Source organism: Daphnia magna, linkage group LG4 (assembly GCF_020631705.1).
Source record: "Daphnia magna isolate NIES linkage group LG4, ASM2063170v1.1, whole genome shotgun sequence".
Taxonomy (NCBI): Eukaryota; Metazoa; Arthropoda; class Branchiopoda; order Diplostraca; family Daphniidae; genus Daphnia; species Daphnia magna.
This window is the reverse complement of record NC_059185.1, coordinates 12,651,581-12,674,257: the sequence shown is the minus strand read 5'-3', so window position 1 is coordinate 12,674,257 and position 22,677 is coordinate 12,651,581. Positions and strand designations below refer to the sequence as shown.

The following is a 22,677-nucleotide window of genomic DNA, read 5'->3' as shown; positions in this document are numbered from 1 at the left end:
ACCAGTATTCTATTATTCTGCTCTGCCTAAGGCCAGGGCGTGTCGTATTCGGAAACGATGGTTAGAACAGACTTCGTGTTGCCTGTTTGAAGTGTAGTGAAGTGGCGAACGAAAGTTGCCGGGCTACACCCAATTCATTCGTCATTGTCCCCACTGCGAGACAATTTGAACGAATAAAAATTACTAACTGTGCGTGTTTTTATTTTTTTCAAAGTGCAAACTTTTTTCTGTTCACAAAAAGATAATTAAAAAACCAAACAATATTTTAAATGCGTCAACTAGTTGGACGCTTGTAAAGCTACAACGCAGCTCACGAGCAAGGCAAGATAAGGCGACCTACTTAACGTCAATGAAGTTATCCAAGGCCAGCGTTTCACGTCACTTTTTCCAACATTATCGCCGGCAGCATCAACCGTTTGTCGAAGTAAACGCGTTTGATTCGTAAAAAGTGAACTATTTTAATTCAACCCGACATTCAAGTAAATTTTGTTTCTATGTCACAATTTTGACGACTTGTTGATTTTTCGAAGTTGAGTGACTTCTTACGGTCAATTCTAGAAACCATTTTGAGGACAAGAGAAAATTAGTCAAACAGCATGTCAGAATCAAGGGGAAAAAAAGTGGACACAAAGCAACAGCTGTCATCTGATTTATCTATTGGCGCTATGTTTGAAGCGAAATTGTTGACATTATTCTGCATTCGAGCACTTGAGAATGGCTACATATTTGAATTGCTCAAGGAAAGAAAAGACTTGGGGAGTCGACTAGACGATTTGATTTTCAAATATCAACTCCCAGGCAATACATCGACATCTCAAGATTGGCAATATCGTTATTTGCAAGCGAAACACAGACAGGACACGTCAAAGATGATATCTAAGGAAGAGCTTGAGAACGATGATGGGAAGGATTTCAGTTTAGCAAAATATTTCCGCGCTTTTTGCAGAATATTAAGAAGGGGAGATAACATTCAAGATTGCATCATCTGCACAACCACCGATTTTGATCCCAATGATGTAGTTATTGACACTAAAGACTGTAATCTGCCCCCTCATCAAGCTCAGGCAGATACAACTGCCACAGAAGCAGCAGAAGCCACAAAAGCGAGCCAGCCGAAGATTACTTTAAACGATATTACAGATCAAGACGAAGTTATTTTAAAGTTTGAGTCGAAAAAGACATCTCGTTACAAATTGAAACAAAATGAATATATGCAAGAGAAAATGATGAATGAATGGTCAAACATTCATGTTCTTGCTAAAGCATTGATAGCTTGTGCCAACAAAGAAGGCGACTCGCGTGTAAGAGATGATTCAATTTTTTTCCACTATCACGTTAGTCTACTTGAAGAAAAAGTTATCGAAAAAATAATACGGAATGAATTTCAATTCCATGATCACTTTAAGAAAAATGATGATACTCTTTCCGATGGTGCTAAACAACTGCGTCAAACACTCACAGAGAAAGGTGCAAACTTGGAAAACTGTAAATTTAAATTTCCTGTCCATCAGAACTTTGAATTCGGGCAAAAAAAGGAAAGAGAACAAATAGTCAATAAGTTACCGTTAAAAGTCACAGAAGAAGACGTGAAAACTTTCTTCAATAAATTTATCTTTGTCGTCAACATGCCAAACGAAGCAGAATTCAAGAACATTTTACAAACTGAGGATATGATCAAGTACTACCCAAAGATCGAATGTCCTACACAAACATCTTACATGCTAGATGTAACGAAAGAGATGGCTTCGAAAAAAGACTTGGGTTATAAATTAAAATCAGAAGACGGGATAAGACTCTTGCTAAGAGGTATTACAATCGTTTCATCAAAATATCAAAAAGAATTGGAAAAAGAGGTACAATTCAACGAAGACGCCTGTAACAAAATGGCCATTAAACTAAGTGATTTGCTGGACAATAAGATTTCGCTAATTGTCACACCAACGCCGAAGCACACAGCCGTCAAAGTCGTTTCGTCCATTCAGAAACGGCCAGAATATAAAGAAAACGGTAGCTTTTTTATTACGAAATCGATTGATCTAGAAGATAACGAAGATAGAAAACGCTGGAAAAACATCCTGAAATTAAAATCAGAATTTCATCGTCCTCTCATTGTCGTTTGCGAAAAGGATACACCTGAACTTAGTAACTACGAGGATCTCATTTCGGATTCGGATGAACAAACGGCCAAGAAAAGCAAGATAATTATCATTCGCGACGGAAACGCGTACGAGAATAGTATCGTGACAGTGAAAGACGAAATCACTTATGGAGAGTTGAATGAGAAATTCCAAAATGCTGTCCTGGAGAAAACAATCACGTTCCAAGGAAAAACTCTAACCGTGGGTGATCTGGTTGAAAACGAACCGGACAAAGTCATCGATTACCTTTCTATAGAAGAGTTGCTGTTCCAGAAGAAAGACGTCAACATTCCCCGGCCGGATACATCAGAATGCGAAGAATCCTTGTACATCAAGAGGCAGTTGACGATGGTATTTCACGAATCTTTCGAAAACAAATTAGCAGAACGCTTGAATTGTACAATAGATCAACTCCACGAGAAATGCAGAATCACTTCACAAGGTGAAATTAAATGGTTTGTTGAAAACCAAGATCGTGAATCCATTTGGAAAGAAATAAAAATGCTCGCAGATTCAGGAATGTCCTCAAACGCCATCGACGAGAGTCAACTCTGTTGTCTGGATGAGCAAAGTGAACGATTCCCGATTGTTATCATAAGTGGCGTAGCTGGAATTGGCAAATCAACTATTCTCTCCCACTACTACATGAAAATGAAAAAAGCGAAACCAGATCATTGGATCATCAGAATTAATCTCGTAGAGCAGCAAACAGCTTTCCTCCAATCAGTCACAGAAGACACAGTCGTTGATTTCTTTGTCGACCATTTGCACATCGCTGAAGATAAAAGCCCATTTTCTCGTTCACTATTGAGACACCGAATAAAAACGGGTCAAAGAATTGCTTTCATGTTTGATGGCTACGATGAAATCGGCCTTGATTGTCAAAAGAACGTGATTCAATTAATGAAAATACTGGCCGGCAAGGAAACGATTAAACAATACGTAACGACAAGACCTCACATGATAGACGAATTGCAATTTGAGTTGTCTCAACTGGCTCATCATCTGCAAATTTTTAATGAACAACACCAAATTGATTATCTGGTCAAGTATTGGCAATCAAATTTACAAGAGATGGAAATGGAAAACAAGTCGATTATCATACAGACCTTCGCAGAATCGTTAGCTCACCGAGTATCTCAGACTCTAAGAGATGAAGAGAAGAGCTTCATTGGAGTTCCGTTGCAATGTCGAATTCTAGCCGAGTGCTATCAATCTGAACTTGAAAAACAAATCAAAAACAATAACGTAGCAGCATGTCAAACACTAGTGCATCAACACTTCGATTTAAAGAGTCTGTACGAACGTCTTTTGGATACCAAACGACGAATCTTTCGGGAAGAAAAGGCAGAATCGTCAAGTTTCAATCCAATCGTGAGCTGTGCCATCGATTTCTTGATCGATGACATTGAATCTCATCTCACTAAATTGGCCATAGAGACACTCGTTGTGGAAAGGAGAGACGTCAAAATTTTATGGCCCTCCCAACAACCGTATTTCCATTCGGAAGCTGAAAAATCTGAAAAGGAAAATAAAATAACAGATTTAGGAGTGAAATACGGATTAATAGTACGCAGCAAAGGTGACAAGCAATCTAAAGTGCAGTTCTTACATCGTACCTACGCCGAGTACTTGTTCGCCCGATATTTGCATAGAGGAATGGACATCAACAAATTCGACAACCAGCTTTTAGATAAGAAACCTGTACGTGACTTGGTCGTTAATGAAATCTTAGTTGAAGGCCACTATCACGGAGTAAGGGTATTCTTGAATTCTATGCTGAAGACAGGACATAGTCAAAGAACGGAACTTCCAAATCAATTGCAAAAATTGGCTAAAAGTTTAGAAGAGCACATCACAAGACTGCCACAACATGCTGAACCCAGTGATCGGCATACCAACGCCTTAACTGTTACCCTACCGACTCCGAACTTGTTTTATACCTTACTTAATTGCCTTGATGGAACGTTGAACGAAACTGAAAGGAAGCGAGTCGTCAGGTCTGCATTCCAACACCCTTTTCACTTCTCTACCTTCTTATATTGGAGAAGTGGTCAACTGTTTCAAAGAGTTCTTTCTTATTACGACGACGCAGACGCTGTTGACGTGGAGCGTATCGTCAAAGAATTGTTACACGAACCCATGACGCTCCGATATTCACCTGACTCCTATGTCATCGTTTGGAACAACGAGGCGTCAAAAGACGTCGTGGAAAAAGTGTTAGAGTTTATGGGAAAAAACGGGGAGAATTTAAAACAAGTTTTGAACCCCGAACAATCAAAATTCAGACCACTGCACACCTCGGTCACATTACTGCATTTTTTCATCTTTAATGAATATTACAACTGCCTTTTAAGCCAATTCTTACGTTTCCTATCGTCCATCTACGTCGACGATCGCAACTTTACTGAACTAATAAAATTCACATTAAAGATGCAAGATTACAATAACGATAACTGGACATTTCCCTCGAACAATGGAATTGAAAAGACCTTGGACATTTTACGAGATCTGTCACGACCGAGAGTGATGGAAGGTTTATGTCATTTTGCACTCGTGACGGGTGTTTTCGAAAATTATTACCAACCTTTTGCAGCGGACGATGAAGATTCATTGAGGGATCCTGCTCGAATGACTAGACTTCACTGGGCAGCGTTTAATGGCGACATGGAGGCGATGGAAAGCGTGGGCGACTGGACGTGCAATGTGGGCGACTGGACGTGCAGCGTGGACGACAGCTTCACGCCCTTCTACGTAGCGGCCGCTCGTCATCACAAACTAATCTGCCACAAAATATTATCATTATTAGAAACAAGTCTGACATCTGATGAACTTAAAACACATCTGGCCGAATATAAAGGATTCGTATATACGGCCATGTGGGACGCTGTTTGCTTCCGTAACTTCAAAATGTTTCAGCTGATTCTTGAATCCGTCAAACAATCCTTAGGGCGACATTACCTGATGGCTTTGTTGAAATCAGAAAAGCCCGTAGATTCATTTAAAACCACGCAATTTGATGGATCTGTCAGCTCTTCCATCTTGGCTCTGAAGAACGGCAAAGTGTTGTTCAAAATCATAGCCCAAGTTTTGCTCGAGGATGGCAGTCAAAATGGATACACTGATTTAAACGATCTAGTCTTCAACGAGAAAGAAACAGTCGAAATAGTACTGAACAATATCGAAGAAGAAACATTCCAGAGAATGGTGGACGTGAATGGACTGCAAAATTGGACAAAACGCTTTTTAGACTACAACGTCTGGGGATTTCGTCGGCTATCAACCGTCATTGCAAGGTTTACTCTAAACCAACGGCGGGAATTTATCAACATCATCACATCACCAAACATTCCAACCCATCAATTTAATGGAATGAACGTCAGTTACTGGGGAAAGTGGTTCGAAAACGAGTTAACCGATCCAGACTTTTCAAACATCAGAGAAAGCCTCGACAAACTTTTGAAATCATTAGAAGATGACACTCCAAAATTGATTTTTAATTACAATAGCAATGACGCAATCAAGGCTCTACTGTGTCAGAACGCAAAGTTAGTTACTGCAGCATCAAAACACTTTTCGTGGGTGAATTACTTCAAGTTTAAACGACGCGTCATGAAAAACGGACCAAAAGTGATGAACGAACTTTTAACTTGGCCTTTATTCATTGAGAGAAAAGTTGTTCGAAACTGGATCAACATTTTGCCATTTTACATCGGTAAAAAGGGCAAATATCACTTTGGAAAATTAGTGAACACTATTTTATCATTACACACCGAAGAGCACGGAGAAAAAACAATTCAGATTAGTTTGTGGAGCAAATATCTCGATAGCTACTACAAGGTTGAAAAAGTGGACCAATTCTTGAAACTCGTGTCAGACAAACTGGGCAAAAGAGCTGTAAGGAAAGTTGTGCTACACAAAGACTGCATGGGATTTGTTCTACTTGGAGCCGAATTACAACAAGATGCAGAATTAGTTAATGCTCTACTCACCCATTTAAGTGACGAGGATCGTAACTGTATCGAGCACCTACTCGAAAGTAGTTTGTTCTCTTCGAGACGCTATACACTGGACGATACCACCGAACCGTGCAACTGTCAACCAATGAATGATTGCTGGTGCTGGTGGTAAACAACGTCAAAGGGTCGGCAAGTTGAAACAAAATGATGGGAAAGGTAGGAAACGGTGGGGAAAAGCCTTTCATTACCCTCCCCATTGGCACTTTGCACGAAAAGTTTTCTTATTTTTGTTTTTCTTGCCTCTAAACGACCTTTAATGTAATCGACCTTCAACATTTGCATAAAATTCTCGTTCAATACATGAGCCTTACCTTTCCACAGAAACTGCTCATGTTTTCGCAATAAAAGAATATAAAAACGCCATAATTTCACATGAGATATTTGTAATAGATTAGCGTACATTTAACATTGTTGATGGTATAGAAAACATCAAACACGAAAAATACAGTACGGCTCTTTTAAGATCAAGAATATCAAGGTGAGACAGGAAACCGAAAAGCACCTCCATTGCCGCAAACCGGAATTTGTTAACAATGGCGTTTTAAACGGACGGCAGTTTACAGACGTTAAATACTTTAAATTACCGTTAAGGCGTAAAAAGCAAAAGCCATCAACTAAGCAACGTCGATGGTTGAAAAATTAAATTGGGCGCTGCTTTCGTAGAACTCGAGGGTGACCTCCAACTTGTTGACACACAACTGCAATTCAGTTCTGTGACTGTCTTTTGTTTCTGAACGCCTCAAAAGCACAACCTCCCAATTCGTGTTCTTTTCCGTTGCAAGAGTATCTTCCAAATAGTATTGCCTTTTGTAAGGTTCGATGTTGTTCGAACGGAACAGCTGTTCCAGCTCTTCCAGCGTTTTGCCTTTCGTCTCCGGTAAAAGAAAGTAGACGAAGATGGCGCTCAACAAAGTGCATCCGGAGAAGAAATAGAAGGTCCCGCCTTTGCCCATCGCTCGCAACATGTCGGGGAAAAATCGGACCATGACGAAAGTGCAAAACAAATGAAAAGAGGAGCTGATGCCTCCCAACAGCGTTCGATATCGCAATGGGAACATTTCGCCCATGATGATGAAAGGTACGTTACTGATCCCGCCCGAGTAGGCGATGAAGAAAACGATCAGAGATACGAATGGCAACCAACCGAAATATCGAATGGCTTCTTGATCGCCCCATCGACGTTGACAGCAGAAAAAGATTCCCAGGGCAGCCAATGGCACCGCAGAACTAATGGCCGAGACTAAATATAACATCCGCCTTCCGCATCTGTCTGCCTGTGGTTAAATCAATTCATGTTTTGTTTTCTTTAAATGAATAAAAGATGAACGCACCAGGAAACCGGAGGCGATAGTGAAAATTAACTGGACAGCACCGACGATGATTGTGGTGTATTTGCCGTCGATGGAACTTCCGGCTGCCTGGAAGATGCTGGCTGTGTAAAAGACAATGGCGTTGATTCCCGTCGTCTGCTGGAACAGCATGATGCCCAACGAAATGGCCAAGGGTTTGACAACCGATCCAGACGTCAACGTCACTTGAGGAGACTGGCTGTTGTAGTTGGCCACGCGTTCCAGGTGTTTCTTGATCCTTTCAATTTCCGCTTGCACGTTAGTCCCCCTGTTGTGGAAAAGGAAATGAAAGTCCATTTTTCTGCTCTCTCTTTTTCTTGTTTTGAAATTATCGAATTTTGCTTTCTTTTTAAGAATTAGAAATCACTTTCCGCGGAGGAATTGAAGAGATCGCCGAGCCTCTTGTTCTCGGTCGTGAGACAGAAGCCAAACTGGAGATTCGGGCATCACAACCGTACCGCAGAGAAAGAGGATGGGTAAACAGCCAAAAATCCAGGCCAGGACGTGCCATTCGACGAATGTTCCTATAACGTACGTCGACCAAACGCCGAGCACCAAAGAAGACGCCGTCAGTGAGCCCATCCAACCTCGAAGACTTGGCGACGCGCATTCACTCACCTGTTTTTCCAATAATGTCCTGATTTTTATTGCATTTCAACTTTGCGACGGGAATGACTTACGTAAATTTGTGCCGCGGGAGTGGTACATCCCGCAGCAATGCCCATCAAGAAACGGCCAATGTACAGCATGGATTTGTGTTCACCGAAATGAGTGAAGCCGGAGATGAAGAAGCCGCAAATGAAGACGATGTAATGGCCAACGAGAGCCTTTTTCCTTCCGTAATATTCCATCGGTTTGTTGATGAACAAAGAGCCAAGTATGGCCCCGAGCATCGGGAAGGAAGCTGTTCGTGTCACAGTAAATTCCATTAGTCGGGTTAGTTGCAATCCAATGGAAGAATCTTACAAATCCATTGCAGGTCCGATGGAGACATGTCGAAATCCATCGTCCTATTTTGCGATGGAATTCCGGGGGAACTTCTACCACGCACGGAGCCCATGCAAAAATAGCCCCACGATCCCCATATTGCTACGACCAACTAAAGAGTTCAAAGAATCATAGTTCAGCTTGATTTAAAACAACCAAACAGGGATAACTTACTGTACCTGCGGAAAAAGGTTAGTGAAATTGTCCTTCATTCGCGTGCCCATCTTCATCCTACAAAGTTAGTCCCAATTCTGAGTATCAAACGTAATAAGAGTTGTCTAAACTAATATAAACTTCTGTATGGCTGTTTGTTCGAGCATGTGATGAATTCATTGGCTGATGTTGTTCGTATTTTCTCTGCGCGTATCAAGGAAAAAGCTCACCTTGTCACGAGGCAATTATTTTCGCCAGAATACGTTAGAGATTGAAAAGCATATCTTAATTTTCCAGGCAGCAACTGATCACGAGAACTTGTCCGTTTCCTACACACAATGACGTGCTGTTTTGTAAACACATTGACATTTTGCGAGTCCAGTGAAATGCTCAGTTGGTCGATGACGCATAGCTGTTGCCTCCGTTATTCCGGGAAGAATCTCTAGTTGAATGAATGAAAAGATCCGTTTTCTCATTAGCGTTCATGTTTCTTGTTGTTGTTCTAATTTCAAAGTTCATACTTTTACCTGTCAACAGCGGTTGAAACTGCTACCCAAAAAGATCATTCGACCTTGCACTTCTGGAAAATACCAAGGTTATTTCGCTGATTAAATTTGCAACGTTTTATTCGGTTTGAGTATGCGGATGTTGGTCGGACATAAAGAAAGAAAGCCTTTAATTAAATACTTGCGACTTGTTGAGAAAACAAACGAATGGCTCGTGCATCCAGCAGGACAGGTACTGCAGACGTCGGACAATACCCGTAAAAATCATCAAGGCGATTTAAGGTTAACAAAATTGTATTGACTTATACAAACCTCTACCCAATAACTTATTCAAAAATATAAATAATAATTGGCAAGAGCACAAGAATGAGTCTACCAATTGGTAAAGCTAAACAGAAATGAATATAGCCCTAGGCCAGACACATTATTCCGGGTTTCCAGGCATCGCATTTTAAATGGGCATAGTTGAGTCCAGTTAACGTGTTAGTTCCTGTCACAAACGATAGCGCAAGGACGATGCGGTCAACGATCGACGTGTAAGACGACATCAGAGGAATTAGACAAACCTGTTAGTGGGACAGCCAAATGTTCCTATTTGCACCTGATGAAATCGGCCGCTTTCAAGTCGAGCAATTCTGTCGAATCGTTGCATTTTCCGCCCTCGATATGTTTCAGCAGGTTTCGATTATCCCGCACCAGCCAGGCCAGGTGGCAATCGCACTGGATTGGATCTAATATTTTTTTTTAAAAAAATATGTAGGCAATCAACTGATTATTCTTCAAACATTTCCGCTAACTTACTGTTGCCAATGAATAAAAGTGGTGTTTTCCCTAGTACGTTTTTGGCCCGGATTTCCATCCGCTCCAGCATAGGACGGAAGATCTTGGAATCCAAACGAGTCAGACGGATGTCTTCCAGTTTAACGTGAGCGCCGCTTCCTATAGATCCTCCGAACGCACCTGGTTCTATTGTCTTGATGGGATTCCTCTGCAAACTGAACGTTAGGCCCTTGGCGGTGTTGTTGCGCGGAAGGGAGTTTTTTGCTATTACGGTAATCTCGTTGAATCCCAAATCGATTTGCTCGAGTTGACTGAGAGACGATATCATTTCAGGGATTTTCGTCAACTTGTTGTTGTCTAATCGAATCTCCGTCAAGGAGTTCAGCGAAGATGCAGCAAGAGACTTGAAAATCTTGCCAGTGGTGGCGTCGTTGAGTTGATTGAAATTCAGATAAAAGACTTTTAACGCAGGTAAGGCCACAGTGTCTTGATTTAAACCTTCAAATCCCCTCGAATGCGTGATATACAAATAGGTAAAAGCCGATTGAGATGGCAGTCCTTTAAAACTCTTGAAGTTTGTTGAATTCTTGATAACTAACGCCATCATGTTACGGAATCCCGACATGTACGAAAAATTGGTTTGCTGGCCGAAATCGCATCCGTCGATAAACACTCTTGTAATGCCAAGTGCTGATAGCTGGAAAGCCTTTGGGGAGACTTTCAATCGCTTGTTTTTGACGCACAGCATTACCAAATCGCCACTGATTCTCGTTTTACCCAAGAAATCATCCGGAATGGGTTCCATTTCAGTTGGAGACAGCGTAAACCGGAGCCCAGCCAGATCGTGAGCTGGAATTTTACTAAACGTGGCCTTCACATTTTTAATGAGTACTTTATCGCAAACAACTCTGTTTTCCTCACAAGTGCACGGTGTGTAATCAATATTTGAACAATTGACTGCTGAACGATGATTGGAACTAACGAAGGAAAAACCTTCCACTGACGTGCCCGCAATCAACTGGTAGAAACGATTATTTTAACTTTGAAATCAAACGAATACATTTTATGTGTAAGACGACTTACCCATAGTCCGAAAAGCGCAAGCAACGTCATCCTTGTGTTCTTCATCTTGAAAATTCTTCTGGTTTTAGTTTTTGGTTGTGCTGGCCACCGCATTATATGCTGCTTTTTATTCACGTTGTCGACAACAAGTTGCAGCGGCTTTTTATCTTTGTTCTTGCGTGTACATTCGTTTCCTAGTTTTGCGGCGTATAGTATATCGATTCAAAGAGTATTGCCCTGGATATTGCAAAGAGTCCGGTAAACAGTTGTACTTTATAGCTTTGCGCGTAGGGATTATTTTATTGTCGGTCGAGAATTGCGGTACTAACTCGAGCCCTAATAAATAAAAGAACGTTTATCGAACACTGTTATATACAGATTTCATGGTAACCTTCTTTAGTTCTCTGCCACATTTAATTGTTCCCGTTACGCTAAACACATCGACTTATTTCCTTCAAGCCGGAATTTCCAGGCGGTCCTAGCTGCCTGTAACCTGAATCAGTGAGAAAATGACTTTGTGACGTCAGTTGGCCATTAAAACAATATAATCGTTTTACATGTAATACCTTCTAGCATTGGGCACATGAAAGAACGTTCTAGAACCCGCACGCTGAGCCGTTATAATGCAATACCCACTAAATGGAACAAAATTGTTCCCCAATCACTTACGTTGGTGGAAATTTCCTCTTGAAGCAGATGCAGTGCGATTTATAATTAATAACGATCGCTGGCGGTTATGGATGAGTAGTTTTGTGGGAGGCGGGTCTTCGGGCAGAAAAACCATCGTCGCACTCGAATGCTTCAAGGATAAATCTGAACCTTGCTCTTCTTTATTCGCTTGAGGTGTCGACGTTAACTATGTATGTGCAACTAATGAAATAAATTGTTTGCCCATAGTTTAAGATAACTATTAATTAAATACATTGCTTTGCATTCAGGTTGTTTGTTGGCCATTTGGCTAACCAATGCCTCCATTGCAAAAGAGTGAAATGACACAACTGCAGATGTTGACAACAAATTAGTCTATAACTAGTTAAATCAACCTTACAAGTCCATTCATACTAAAGTTTCAGGTAAATAGAATTAAAAACCATGATTTTCCTTATACTTAGTTTTTTTTTTTTATTCTATCTTCAGTCCCTTCAATACACTCCAGAGTTTTAACTAATTACAGCAGCATGAATGTCTAATGTTCAACCTTGGCAGGCGGTTGTTGAGAAGCTTCATCATGAGGCCAGTAGGTGGGTTTGTCTGCATTCCATGCCTAAAGTAGGATAACAAAACCAATTTAAGGCTAGTTTCTTTTTACAACCTAGCTTTTGTGAAGTACCTGTTCAGGGAAGGCCTCAGCAAAATCCTCCATTGTCATCTGTCCAAAAGGAAGAACTGTAGACCACTTCTTCAACTCAGTTTCAGCTTCAGCAACACGACGGTTAGACTGGGCAATGAATTCCTTGATGATAATTTCCTGAAAAATTTGCCTCGGAAGAGTTAGACATTAATCCTGATGAGTCAAAGGCATCATCAGCTCACCGTCTCTTTCTCTTGGGCATCAACCTGTCCGGTAACTTTGTCTACAGGGTATGGAACCTTCAAAGCTTCATACTGTTTCTTGAATGATTCAACCAGGCCAGGTACAGCAACACGAGCTTGGTAATAAGCCCAGTCAATCGCAGGTGGCTTCTCGGGATTAGCCATAACTCTAAATAATTAATAACATATGTCTTAAGAAATATATCGTCTACTGTTATAAATTGCGTTTTGCACCTTCTCAGATATTGGTCCGATTTCAGTTTGAATGCGTTGAACATGGGTCGCTGGCTTTCACTGACTTTTTCAGCCATCGCAGACCAATTTACGGCAGACTGGGCAATTCTTTTGGTGGCCATAGTAATTCAATCAGTAAAACACACCGGCGAAACTCTTCAAGCACAATTTGATACGACAGACCCAGCAGCTGAGAGATATGTAATGGCGGCCGAGAACTGTATGAAACCCGCTAAGCGTAGCCATATTTAGTTTTAAAAAGAAAATAATTAATATTTAAATGCATGAATCTAATCTGAACAACGAAAAAATTTTAATATTTCAAGTTTAAAACGAAAACAAGTTCAAAATCAGTATATGTTTATCGAATGGAATTGTACCCAAACAGCAATGCTGTAGCAGCCATTCGTAGTACTGGAAAGTTTCTGAAGGTTTTGTTGTGTTCTGGCTTTAGTTGAGAAGTGAAAATAATAAGTTTTGCCTTTATCAAGATTCTGACCTATTATATTGTGGAGAAAACTCGGAACGTGTTTTTAAAACAAGTGCAGTAATGCAGTGACAGATTTCTCTTAAACCAACGTCTTTTTCACGTTGATTTACTTAAACGTTATAGTTACAGTGGTAACTAGGGCAGAAAGAAAGAAGTTTCTCCTGGTTCAAAACTTAGTTGATCGCGATCGGATAGCTAACAAAGCCCTATAGTGTCAATGTTGTTTTGGTAAGGATATTTTTTGTAATGGTTTTGTGAATGCTGAACTAATCTTGAGAGATTTATTTTTTGAAGCAGGAAGTAGATACTTAAAAATGGTGCAGATTCGTGTTCAAGGGGAAACGATTGGGGCATTCCCTGTCTCAGATCTTCCTCTGCCAATAGTTGAAACTGTAGATGCAGCTACTCCTAGTGCCGTCTCAGATCTTGTAGAAGTTGTTTCCACTTCACGATTGAGGAGGAGTAGACAGTCTGCTAGCTTATTACCAGTTCCCAGACCCATCCCGACAAATGAGACAATCAGTCCTATTCTAGCACCTCAACTCTCAGCAAAACCGTATGATTACCTGCTAAAATTCCTCTTAGTGGGAGACTCTGATGTGGGAAAGCAAGAAATACTCAGCACATTAGAAAATGCAGCTTCAGACATGCCTTTTTGTGCTGGACCAGGTATTGAACTTTCTTTGTTGTCAAATGTGTGTGCATGTTATTTTCATCATGCCATCATTTTCTAGTGCACAAAGTTACCACATTGCTAGTAGACGGTAGGAGAGTTCGTCTTCAGTTGTGGGATACATCCGGACAGGGACGGTTTTGCACAATATTGCGATCCTACTCTCGAGGTGCCCAGGGTCTCCTTCTGGTCTATGACTTGACCAACAAATGGTCTTTCGATGGAATTGACCGCTGGCGAAGAGAAGTCGAGGAGGTATGTTTTTCACAAATAAAATTTCCATTCCTTTATTGGTAATTTCAAATCTACTTGTTGTATCTTTGTTTAGCATGCTCCTGGCGTGCCGAAAGTTCTTGTTGGTAACCGACTTCACTTGGAATTTAAACGGGCGGTAAGCGTTGCCCAAGCCGAAGCGTATGCCCAGAGACACGGTATGGCTTTCTTTGAAATCTCGCCGCTGTGCAACTATAACGTAGCTGAGTCGCTGGCCGAGCTCACACGCCGGGCGCTTAGGAGAAACGGGATGGAAAGGCTGTGGCGGACGAATCGAGGTATTTTCGGCCATTGATAAGCAAAACCTGTATAAATGTAGCTGTAACGTTTAAGCCAGCAGTGAATTTACGTTTAACAAGCTCAACGTCGATGACCAACTCATTCTTTTTGTATGATCCCAATAACAGTTCTCTCACTCCAAGAGTTGTGTTGTCGCTCAATCGTCTCGCAGACCTCAGTCTATACTATAGATCGGCTTCCTCTACCACCAACGCTTCACTCGCAGCTGCGTTCCTACGCACTTAGCAGTGGCTGTGCCCGTCACCATCCACACCACCCTAACCATCATCATGAGATGAAGATGGCCATCAAAAAGTCAAGACTCAGTCATGTACACGCAAAACTCACCTGCGTCATTTCATGATTTCTTTGTCGCTTTTTTATTTTTCTATTGTCAATAGCTATCCTGAAAGTTTTACCAGCTCTTCTTTTTGTTGATGATTTTTTGTGCCCTAATTACGTCAATCCTCTCAGCGTGTTGCTAAACGAATTTTTCCTCGTATCTTTTTCGTCCTCTTCAGAAGGGAAAATACAAAGGAGCTTAGAAGGCGAAACAATTTTTCTTATTACACTCGTTATGGGCGTTATTCATGCTTATCTTTTCAACAAACAAGAAGATATTTGGTGGAAGGAATTTTATCGAAACTCGTAGATTTGGATGCTGTGCTCCGGCACATGGGTGAGCGTCAGCGATTGATACCATTCTGAACTGCGGTGGTAGTAGTAACCCTCGATCGTCGCCGTTGACTTCTGAAAACAGATGTAATAAAAACCAGCAAAACTTGCCCCATTAATATCTTTTATAGTGTGATCAGGCACCAAAAAATGTTCCTTCCACCTATTGAGTAAAACGAAACTATCAACATTGAAATGATAAATAACTATAAAATTGGTAAGTCACCTCATGAAAACAAAATCTGTTTCCTGCATGGCATCATAGTCAAAAGTATCTGAATTGAAAGTTTTTGCATATTGATAAAATGACAGAAACTTGCTCTGCGTAGGGGAAAATAAACACAATTAGTTAATCGAACTTGGAATTTACAGCACAGTTCCATACCCAATGTTTCTTGTCAACATCCTCGTCAGCATCCCATTTACGAGTAAGGAAAGGGAACCTCTTGCTGATAATTTCACCATCAAAAAAAGTGGTAAGGGTAGGAAATTCTTCCGTTAAGCCTTTGATTTTCAGGTAGCCACACAAATAAGAATTCTCTTCGTCAACATGCTACATGGAGAAAGTCACTTAGCAAAAAGATTATATTATTTATAATCTAATTTTAGTAAAAAACTACCTGCAAGACGACTTCTACATCGTAACAATTGCCTTTAGATTTCTGATGACCCTGAAATCGAGAACCATTGTATAAAAGAGATCGACACACTCCAGGCTGATGCGAATTTGCCGGTGGTGGTACGTGGACGTCTGTTTTGACGGGCATCGGACACTTTTGACAGTAGGAAATGTACAAAAGGTTTTGGTTAAAACAAATGTTTGTTCAGATCAGTAAGTGGCAAAGTGGTTTACAGTCACTAGCTATTATGATTACACAGCTAGATTTCCTCCCCACTTCTCTGTTTGGTTCCCTGGTCACAGTGAGTCGTTCGTATGTATTACGGTTTCCGTAGGAAGCCCTTGCACACTGCAGAACACTTCAGTCAATTTTCTGCTTCTCATCTTCTGTTTGTTTCCTGTTTGCTGTTTCTCTCTGATTCGATTTTCATGCAGGTGTTATGGACTTGTAGTCATGTTAAATTTATAAGACTTGTGTATGTGCCTATGTGGTAAGACGGGCTGTTACACTAGCTGTTATATGTGTCAGTAAATGACATTAGTATGTAGCAAAGGTATATGACAATTCCACCAACAAAATCAATGTAAAAAAACTTTTTTGAAAACAAAACAAACTGATTGGTCTAATATACAATTCGTAACAACCCTATTAAGCTAACCTTGCCCTGTGACAAATTTATTGCCAACTTGTCTAATTCGCCCAATCAACTTATATTTCATGATTTATTTTTGAATTGCCCTCAAAGTGCTTGGAAAAATGATTAGAATACTCAGCCAGATAATAGTTCAATTGTTTTCTCTACATTTAACAACTAGGTACACGAATGATTACGATTACTTTGTATTCCGGTTAACTCGAACAAACATAAGAGTACATAGTAACGTGTCAGTGAAAATGGCTGGTGTAGTTTGCCAAAAATTGAAATGACGTCGAAAAAAATTGGCCTACAAAAACGAAAAGATGATGCGTGGTGGGGAACGAAGCGTTAGATGCTCAATATTTTCATGAAAACGCCAGGAGACCCTCATTCAGCTCATTAAATTGGAATAATTAAATGTTGGTTGAAAAAAACTAGTTGATGGTGCTTTGAATTTCTGTGCTAAACTGATTGAGTTTTAGCGTTCAACCCAGGAGCGGCCTAAATAACAAGAAAGATAAATTAAGCCAATATTCAGTGAAAGACAATGGACACAATTTTACTGGAGTTGTAAGATTGTCCGCCTCCATAGCCTCTGTTACCTCCTCCATAACCTCCACGACCACCATAACCGCCTCCCCATCTGGAACGGCCTGTAAATTCGAATTTAAAATAACCATCTAACAAAAAGAAACAAACTTAAGCTTTTTTTTTACCTCCACCACCACGGTTTGAAGATGCAAGCTCAAGAAGTTTAGGATTCACAACTTGGTTTGCTTCTGTTAGAACGTTCACCAAATCCTGGGCCTGCTTAGAGTTGTTGGGCGTGAAAAACGTGTAAGCGGTTCCTGTGCGTTGCGATCGGCCAGTACGACCAATTCGATGGACGTAATCTTCGGAACAGTTGGGATAGTCGAAATTGATGACGAATTTAACGTCGTCCACATCTACGCGATTACAAAACAAAGATCAGAGAAAGAATACGCAATGCTAATGACCCGGCAACCAATAGAAAGAGAAAAAAGCCCTTTTCTGACAAAACGATTGTCACGAAATACGAGAAATAAGAAAAATATGGAGACCAAGGTGCGGAGTTGTGTAGTAGGAATTTTTACCTTAGATACATTCGAAATTCCTTTGTTTACACTGTTCCGCGTGTGAGAGTAGAGTACACTCGCCAGTTGCCGGCACACGCCATGCGCTGCTTGAATTTCAAGTTCTCTGACACGCCCGTCCCATCTCAAATCTCCGAGATCGGCCAGGGGTGGAAAAACAAGGTGCAACACAGACGGCGCGCAGGACTTTGGGCGAATTTCCTCATCGTCTCTTAACAACTCAAGCCCAAATTGACGCAAATGCTTCCCAAACCCAACCAACCAACCCAAACTAAGGCAAGGCGACGGGCAAACACATTTGTTCTAAGAATGTGCGCAATTTGTCTCAAAGAAGCGATGCCACTAGGAACCAGTCCACAACTCACTGCCATGTGCTTTCTTAGTACGTGCCACGCTTGGGAAACCCCCGCCTACTCCATGACTTTGGGAGAGCAAGAGGTCTCAATACAGGCTACGTACTCGACACATTGTTAGCTTAACTGTAATGACAGGAGTAAGGAGCAGCCGAAGCGACATCAGCCCGCCGTTGCCTCTGAAATGAAAAAAGTAGACAAGGCAAAAATCAGAAAAAACAAAAGCTGGAAAACCAAATCAAAGAGTTCCATGTAGAGAATAACTCGGCAGGTTCTTCAAGAATCGTCTTCTCGAACGAGAAAAATTTCCAGCCCTTGCAACGCCATTGTTGGATATCACTTACCTAGTCCACGAGCAGCCACGTCAGTAGCTACTAAAATGGGTGCTTTGCCTGAGCGAAATTCGTTCAATACCCAATCACGCTCAGGTTGCGCCTTATCACCATGAATGCACATCGCCGGCCATCTAATAAAGGAACCAATTAATATTACATTTTGATGTTAGTAACAAAGAAAATATCTACCCATCGCGGCGCATGGCTCTTGTGATGCTATCAACTTTTCGTTTTGTTTCAGCAAAAATAATGGTTTTGTTCTCATCTTCGGCACCAATTTCCTGCAGCAAAGTCATCAGTTTGGTTTCCTTTTCATGCTCTTGGCAGACGTCAATAATTTGCAAAATATTGTGGTTAGCAGAGAGGGTCAGAGAGCCAACGTTAATCTGAATGTAGTCGGTAAGGAACTCTTCAGCCAGCTGCCGCACCTCCTTCGGCCATGTGGCAGACCACATGAGTGTTTGGCGATCAGGCTAAATAAACTCGATTAGAGGGTTTCTTTTTTTTTCAAACTACAATTATCGACTTACCCGAATTTGTTCAATAATTTTACGAATTTGGGGCTCAAAACCCATGTCAAGCATCCGATCGGCTTCGTCCAAAACCAAATACGTGCAACGACGCAAGTTAGTCTTGCCAGCTTCAAGAAAATCAATAAGGCGACCAGGGGTTGCAATCATGATTTCCACCCCACGTTCGATATCGCGTAACTAAGGAATAACAAAAAATAAGTAAAGAAAAACAAATCATGGTGTCTAGAAGCTAGAGGATTCCTGCAGCAGTTTCGGCTACGGCATCGAAGACTTCTACTTTTAATCTACCTCTATTATGCATTCCATGATGTTTGAATTTGGCAAACAACAAGGCCAAGATTCGAGGACAAGTCTGAATGATCAAGCTAAGTAAACTGAAATTACCTGGGGACCCTTTGGAGCTCCACCAAAAACACAAGTGTTGCGAATACGTGAAGATGAGCCAAAGTCCTTTGCAGTGGATGAGATTTGTTGAGCCAATTCACGAGTAGGGGCTAGAATAAGTGCAATTGGTCCATCTCCAGGTTCAAGATAGGCTTGATGGTTAATGTGCACAATGGCAGGGAGAGTGTACTGAACATTGAAGAAAGCAATTTAAATAAGTTAATCACAATAGTAAAACCTAACAACTTACAGCTAAAGTCTTTCCAGATCCAGTTTGGGCAATCCCAACCATGTTCGATCCACTCAAAGCAATTGGCCAGCCTTGAGCTTGAATAGATGTTGGTTCTTTGAAACCTTGACGTCTAAGGGAAAAAATTTTTTAGCACAGGGAAAGAAGTAGAAAATGTAACTCGTTACCTGAGCTCAGTCATGACATATTCTGGAAAGTTTGCTTCATCAAAGGAAGTGATAGGGAAAGGAACATCTCTACCGCGGATTGTGATATCCTTGCTAGCCCTGTACTGTTCAACCTCGTGAATCGACTTAACAGCCAAGTTAGGGTGTGGCTTGTAAAAATTCTTTTCGAATGGTTGAAGGCGATCCATCTCCCATCTTGGCTTACGTAACTTATCTCCGGGTTGAGCTTTCTTGAAGTCACGATTGCCCCCAAAACCAGAACCCCCTCCGAAACTGGAACCCCCTCCACGAGCTCCTCCGCGGAAATCTGACCCGCTGTAGAAATAAAACATTTTAGTTGTCGAACAGATGACTGACACTCTAATCTATGTTAAATATACAGTGCTAATTATCGTCAACATTACTATCGCACTCCAATAGGACCAAGCCTTGAAAGCATTGCAAGTTTGGAATGTGAAATGAGTGCACAACATCGTGGATGACAAGTTAATAGAATTTCGTTTACCTTTTACGATCTCTGAAAGACATATCGGATGTGGTTTCTTCTCTGCTACAAAAAGAACGTTGAAATGTTGAAATTGGTGAAGAATAGACTCGGATGACGTGAGATAAAGAGTCTTGCTGTAACGACGTTGCCCTGAAAGTTGTTCTGTCTACGCAGCTGCGTTTGGTTAATGCGCAGGCTAGGGCTCTCGACGTAAAAAGAAAGACTGATCGGAACATGTTGCCTTTGTAAAGAAGAAAGAAATGCCCAAAGGGAGGACTGCAACGTTGTAAGCTCAACCTTGAAAACTTAAGAAAAGCGTAAGGCCGTAGGCTAAACTGGCTAAACTTTTCTAGTAACGAACTATTCAGCTTAAGAGTTAATAAAATAAAATTATTTTTTATTCTTTAATGCTCAATGATCATTTTGAAGCATTTAATTTAAATTTTATTATTCATTTAAAAGATGACAATGGCAACGTTTTCCCTAGGTCGGCCATTTGATTATTTTGTGTCATGTGGCAGAAGGTTTGAATTTAGATTTTTGCAATTATTTTCATCATCATACTTCTTTAAAATATGTTTTGGTAAAATGGAATGTGGATAGAAATAATTCCTTTCATTATTAATATTTTTTGTCTTTTTAATAATACAAAAGCACCCTTAATTTAAATCTTATGTAGATTGTTTTATTTGGACACCGAAAGAAATACAATATGCACAGCCTTAGTGACAGAGAATTATCGATTCGTTTTTAGCCATTTGGGAACGTTCTTGTTCTTGTTCACGACCGAGGTGTCTGATGCAGGTCGCTTAGGCCGCTGATCTTTAGCGACACTGCCATCGCTGTCTGCAGCACTTACAGCCGTGGCCGTAGATGTTGTAACAGAACGATAAAGTCGGCGACTTGCATCTCGTACAGCAGCAGCGTAATCGGAAGGGTTAAGGCGGAATTTCTCTTTTAATACGCAATGGGAACTAATGTAGATAAGGGACGACGGAGTTAAACCAATTCGATGAAGGGATAGGGAAGTTTCGATAATTTGCTTCGGCGGCGTCGTGAAAAGTTCGAAGTTCTCCACTTTTGCATCGAGATATTCCACCAATTGTTGCTTAACTTCAGCTAATGTGATTTCTGAGGGCAAAGGCATCTGAAGAACAAAGCGGTCACTGAATTGGATACGCAAAACCGTAGTGGGATACTTTTCCAATAGCTGGAGTCGTCGTTTCTCTTCTTGTTCGCGACGCAATTGAGCGGTAATAAGCGGAGCGTTTTGTAGCTGATTGTTTTGACAAATTAGATCGTTCATCATCCTACGGACTTCTTCCTCTGTAAGCTCAAAAAATTCGTCTGATTCTTCGTCATGACGGGTAGAAATGGAATTGATATCTTGTGGAGGCATGTAAACCAATACTCCTTGTTCATTGAGAAAGTAAACTGACTCTTCCACAGCAACTTCTACTTTGGCAGCTTCAAGCTCTTGACAAGAAGGCAAACTATTGTCTTCTGCATCAACAGGTCTGTTTTCTTCAGCTGTGATATGAATTGGCTCAATGTGTCTGTTTTTTTCATCTGTAATATGAATTGGTTCAATATGTCCTTTTGGTAACAAACCTTTTGTTTCAACAGCAGATTCTTGTTTTTCAGCTGGAATAAACTGTTCTGTCACCTTTTCTGGCATCAGAGTAGATGTTTCCTCCGTTTTATTCTCCAATTTAACTTTTTCGACTTCTCTTCTTTGTAATTCAGGTGATGGAATCCTTAGGGTTGGTGCAATAATCCCACCGACATGAAGCTGTTCTACAACTCCTGGTGATTTCGTAATATATCTTCATGTGTAGAAAATGTTAGAATACAATATTTTGGAATTTAATTAGCTAATAATACCTGATGGCTGCCTTGCCATTTAAAATCTCCAGCTGAAGTAGAGTTGTCATCTGCAGCATTTCCTTGGTTGCTATTTCCTTTCTCATATAAATGCAAACAGGAATGTTGGCTTTCAGGGTTGCTAAAGATGGGTCAAGTTTACTTTGCGCTTCCCAATGTTCAAGGATGTCCCACAGAGTAACTAATTTAATGAATGATTATGCATGATGAATAATCCAAATGCAGAATGGATATTTAAATTATGCAAATATAAGTCATAAAGATAAAGTTGTTTACAACCTTCCGGATGAAACTCTGCAATTAATCTTTCCCCTGAAACAAGCTGAAGGGCTAAAGTAACAAGAGAAATTTTGGGAGGTGCTTGAGGCTTATTTGCATTCCGAGATTTTGAATACATGCTGCAATGTGATTATTCGTTTGGTTTTTTGTAAATAGTTTCTCAGAAAGTGCTTAACTACAAACGTTTCCAAAAATTATGCAGACGAAACAAACATTCTCAGCATCCTTGCCAAATGATGCGTTGCCAAAGAAAACTTGACTACTTGAGCCATGGTGTGAGCATGGTTTGAGCATGACTTGAGTTCAGCCAGAGTCCCAGAGAGCAATTGGAAGAAAACAACAATATTTAATAATTGAAAACCACGAAACGATACTTTTACCTAGATAATCCGCTTCATAAGATAACGCCGTTGATCTGATGGGCACAGAACTCAGCAACGCATGCGAAATGTGAAAAATTTTTATCTACTCTCATGGTTTAA

At 40.7% G+C, this 22,677-nt stretch overlaps 9 protein-coding genes across 13 annotated transcripts in view; 2 read left to right on the top strand and 7 right to left on the bottom strand.

Annotated features, from left to right (window-relative positions):
* Window positions 1-2,522, bottom strand: part of LOC123466320 — a 29,941-nt gene extending 27,419 nt beyond the window's left edge. The window contains exon 1 of the transcript XR_006644870.1: window positions 2,385-2,522. The gene's annotated coding sequence lies outside the window, so the exon portion shown is untranslated. The remainder of the gene's footprint in view (window positions 1-2,384) is intronic.
* Window positions 88-6,481, top strand: LOC123471004. The gene is made up of 2 exons (XM_045171781.1): window positions 88-479; window positions 559-6,481. Exon 2 carries the CDS (start codon window positions 597-599, stop codon window positions 6,267-6,269), a length of 5,673 nt encoding a protein of 1,890 aa, XP_045027716.1. The 5' UTR covers window positions 88-479; window positions 559-596; the 3' UTR covers window positions 6,270-6,481.
* Window positions 6,482-6,523: 42 nt separating this feature from the next.
* On the bottom strand, window positions 6,524-9,070 carry LOC123471007 (facilitated trehalose transporter Tret1-2 homolog). Of its 2 annotated transcripts, none has more exons than XM_045171785.1 (7): window positions 8,877-9,070; window positions 8,673-8,724; window positions 8,473-8,605; window positions 8,187-8,410; window positions 7,874-8,124; window positions 7,489-7,774; window positions 6,524-7,431 (listed from the first exon to the last, which is right to left on the bottom strand). In XM_045171785.1, the coding sequence occupies exons 2-7, from the start codon at window positions 8,721-8,723 to the stop codon at window positions 6,772-6,774; spliced, it is 1,605 nt and encodes a 534-aa protein (XP_045027720.1). In that variant the 5' UTR covers window position 8,724; window positions 8,877-9,070; the 3' UTR covers window positions 6,524-6,771. The 2 variants fall into 2 exon arrangements, with proteins under 2 accessions (XP_045027720.1, XP_045027719.1); XM_045171784.1 differs by lacking the exon at window positions 8,877-9,070 and adding an exon at window positions 8,787-8,867.
* Window positions 9,071-9,428: 358 nt separating this feature from the next.
* Window positions 9,429-11,578, bottom strand: LOC116920281. The gene is made up of 6 exons (XM_032926460.2): window positions 11,561-11,578; window positions 11,386-11,487; window positions 11,016-11,330; window positions 9,954-10,950; window positions 9,719-9,883; window positions 9,429-9,642 (listed from the first exon to the last, which is right to left on the bottom strand). The coding sequence occupies exons 3-5, from the start codon at window positions 11,106-11,108 to the stop codon at window positions 9,744-9,746; spliced, it is 1,230 nt and encodes a 409-aa protein (XP_032782351.2). The 5' UTR covers window positions 11,109-11,330; window positions 11,386-11,487; window positions 11,561-11,578; the 3' UTR covers window positions 9,429-9,642; window positions 9,719-9,743.
* Window positions 11,579-12,090: 512 nt separating this feature from the next.
* Window positions 12,091-12,977, bottom strand: LOC116921037 (ATP synthase subunit d, mitochondrial). The gene is made up of 4 exons (XM_032927223.2): window positions 12,762-12,977; window positions 12,528-12,696; window positions 12,325-12,462; window positions 12,091-12,258 (listed from the first exon to the last, which is right to left on the bottom strand). Exons 1-4 carry the CDS (start codon window positions 12,881-12,883, stop codon window positions 12,181-12,183), a joined length of 507 nt encoding a protein of 168 aa, XP_032783114.2. The 5' UTR covers window positions 12,884-12,977; the 3' UTR covers window positions 12,091-12,180.
* Window positions 12,978-13,153: 176 nt separating this feature from the next.
* Window positions 13,154-15,030, top strand: LOC116920305 (ras-related protein Rab-40B). Of its 2 annotated transcripts, none has more exons than XM_032926503.2 (5): window positions 13,154-13,479; window positions 13,549-13,920; window positions 13,986-14,179; window positions 14,253-14,475; window positions 14,605-15,030. In XM_032926503.2, the coding sequence occupies exons 2-5, from the start codon at window positions 13,566-13,568 to the stop codon at window positions 14,838-14,840; spliced, it is 1,008 nt and encodes a 335-aa protein (XP_032782394.1). In that variant the 5' UTR covers window positions 13,154-13,479; window positions 13,549-13,565; the 3' UTR covers window positions 14,841-15,030. The 2 variants fall into 2 exon arrangements, with proteins under 2 accessions (XP_032782394.1, XP_032782393.1); XM_032926502.2 differs by having other exon boundaries at window positions 13,546-13,920.
* On the bottom strand, window positions 15,018-16,140 carry LOC116920349 (glucose-induced degradation protein 4 homolog). Of its 2 annotated transcripts, XM_032926568.2 has the most exons (5): window positions 16,005-16,140; window positions 15,772-15,924; window positions 15,537-15,704; window positions 15,378-15,472; window positions 15,018-15,314 (listed from the first exon to the last, which is right to left on the bottom strand). In XM_032926568.2, exons 2-5 carry the CDS (start codon window positions 15,916-15,918, stop codon window positions 15,113-15,115), a joined length of 612 nt encoding a protein of 203 aa, XP_032782459.1. In that variant the 5' UTR covers window positions 15,919-15,924; window positions 16,005-16,140; the 3' UTR covers window positions 15,018-15,112. The 2 variants fall into 2 exon arrangements, with proteins under 2 accessions (XP_032782459.1, XP_032782458.1); XM_032926567.2 differs by having other exon boundaries at window positions 15,772-16,091.
* A 458-nt stretch (window positions 16,141-16,598) lies between these two features.
* Window positions 16,599-20,266, bottom strand: LOC116933979 (probable ATP-dependent RNA helicase DDX5). The gene is made up of 10 exons (XM_045171780.1): window positions 20,051-20,266; window positions 19,546-19,860; window positions 19,379-19,490; window positions 19,129-19,317; window positions 18,742-18,921; window positions 18,401-18,684; window positions 18,221-18,342; window positions 17,125-17,355; window positions 16,972-17,061; window positions 16,599-16,909 (listed from the first exon to the last, which is right to left on the bottom strand). Exons 1-10 carry the CDS (start codon window positions 20,071-20,073, stop codon window positions 16,887-16,889), a joined length of 1,569 nt encoding a protein of 522 aa, XP_045027715.1. The 5' UTR covers window positions 20,074-20,266; the 3' UTR covers window positions 16,599-16,886.
* Window positions 20,267-20,695: 429 nt separating this feature from the next.
* Window positions 20,696-22,457, bottom strand: LOC116920265 (tether containing UBX domain for GLUT4). Of its 2 annotated transcripts, XM_032926434.2 has the most exons (4): window positions 22,196-22,457; window positions 21,917-22,097; window positions 21,644-21,858; window positions 20,696-21,562 (listed from the first exon to the last, which is right to left on the bottom strand). In XM_032926434.2, exons 1-4 carry the CDS (start codon window positions 22,311-22,313, stop codon window positions 20,769-20,771), a joined length of 1,308 nt encoding a protein of 435 aa, XP_032782325.2. In that variant the 5' UTR covers window positions 22,314-22,457; the 3' UTR covers window positions 20,696-20,768. The 2 variants fall into 2 exon arrangements, with proteins under 2 accessions (XP_032782325.2, XP_032782324.2); XM_032926433.2 differs by having other exon boundaries at window positions 20,696-21,858; window positions 22,196-22,456.
* Between the last annotated feature and the right edge of the window lie 220 nt (window positions 22,458-22,677).

What these genes read in the sequence shown, in the direction of transcription:
- LOC123471004 (XM_045171781.1), top strand. Translation starts at nt 597, where the DNA reads ATGTCAGAATCAAGGGGAAAAAAAGTGGACACAAAGCAACAGCTGTCA.
- LOC123471007 (XM_045171785.1), bottom strand. Translation starts at nt 8,723, where the DNA reads ATGAAGATGGGCACGCGAATGAAGGACAATTTCACTAACCTTTTTCCG. An exon ending in CTCCCGCGGCACAAATTTAC is followed by an intron (nt 8,125 to 8,186) that starts GTAAGTCATTCC and finishes TTGGAAAAACAG; the next exon opens with GTGAGTGAATGCGCGTCGCC. An exon ending in CTTCAATTCCTCCGCGGAAA is followed by an intron (nt 7,775 to 7,873) that starts GTGATTTCTAAT and finishes TTTCCACAACAG; the next exon opens with GGGGACTAACGTGCAAGCGG.
- LOC116920281 (XM_032926460.2), bottom strand. Translation starts at nt 11,108, where the DNA reads ATGCGGTGGCCAGCACAACCAAAAACTAAAACCAGAAGAATTTTCAAG. An exon ending in TTGCGCTTTTCGGACTATGG is followed by an intron (nt 10,951 to 11,015) that starts GTAAGTCGTCTT and finishes CGTTTCTACCAG; the next exon opens with TTGATTGCGGGCACGTCAGT. An exon ending in ACTTTTATTCATTGGCAACA is followed by an intron (nt 9,884 to 9,953) that starts GTAAGTTAGCGG and finishes AAAAAATATTAG; the next exon opens with ATCCAATCCAGTGCGATTGC.
- LOC116921037 (XM_032927223.2), bottom strand. Translation starts at nt 12,883, where the DNA reads ATGGCCACCAAAAGAATTGCCCAGTCTGCCGTAAATTGGTCTGCGATG. An exon ending in TCGGACCAATATCTGAGAAG is followed by an intron (nt 12,697 to 12,761) that starts GTGCAAAACGCA and finishes TTAATTATTTAG; the next exon opens with AGTTATGGCTAATCCCGAGA. An exon ending in CTGAGGCCTTCCCTGAACAG is followed by an intron (nt 12,259 to 12,324) that starts GTACTTCACAAA and finishes ATCCTACTTTAG; the next exon opens with GCATGGAATGCAGACAAACC.
- LOC116920305 (XM_032926503.2), top strand. Translation starts at nt 13,566, where the DNA reads ATGGTGCAGATTCGTGTTCAAGGGGAAACGATTGGGGCATTCCCTGTC. An exon ending in GCCTTTTTGTGCTGGACCAG is followed by an intron (nt 13,921 to 13,985) that starts GTATTGAACTTT and finishes ATCATTTTCTAG; the next exon opens with TGCACAAAGTTACCACATTG. An exon ending in GCTGTGGCGGACGAATCGAG is followed by an intron (nt 14,476 to 14,604) that starts GTATTTTCGGCC and finishes TCCCAATAACAG; the next exon opens with TTCTCTCACTCCAAGAGTTG.
- LOC116920349 (XM_032926568.2), bottom strand. Translation starts at nt 15,918, where the DNA reads ATGCCCGTCAAAACAGACGTCCACGTACCACCACCGGCAAATTCGCAT. An exon ending in ATGTTGACAAGAAACATTGG is followed by an intron (nt 15,473 to 15,536) that starts GTATGGAACTGT and finishes TCCCCTACGCAG; the next exon opens with AGCAAGTTTCTGTCATTTTA. An exon ending in ACAGATTTTGTTTTCATGAG is followed by an intron (nt 15,315 to 15,377) that starts GTGACTTACCAA and finishes TTTACTCAATAG; the next exon opens with GTGGAAGGAACATTTTTTGG.
- LOC116933979 (XM_045171780.1), bottom strand. Translation starts at nt 20,073, where the DNA reads ATGTCTTTCAGAGATCGTAAAAG. An exon ending in TATGTCATGACTGAGCTCAG is followed by an intron (nt 19,491 to 19,545) that starts GTAACGAGTTAC and finishes TTTTTCCCTTAG; the next exon opens with ACGTCAAGGTTTCAAAGAAC. An exon ending in AGAGCCATGCGCCGCGATGG is followed by an intron (nt 18,343 to 18,400) that starts GTAGATATTTTC and finishes TTCCTTTATTAG; the next exon opens with ATGGCCGGCGATGTGCATTC.
- LOC116920265 (XM_032926433.2), bottom strand. Translation starts at nt 22,313, where the DNA reads ATGTATTCAAAATCTCGGAATGCAAATAAGCCTCAAGCACCTCCCAAA. An exon ending in TGCAGAGTTTCATCCGGAAG is followed by an intron (nt 22,098 to 22,195) that starts GTTGTAAACAAC and finishes TCATTAAATTAG; the next exon opens with TTACTCTGTGGGACATCCTT. An exon ending in AATGGCAAGGCAGCCATCAG is followed by an intron (nt 21,859 to 21,916) that starts GTATTATTAGCT and finishes CTACACATGAAG; the next exon opens with ATATATTACGAAATCACCAG.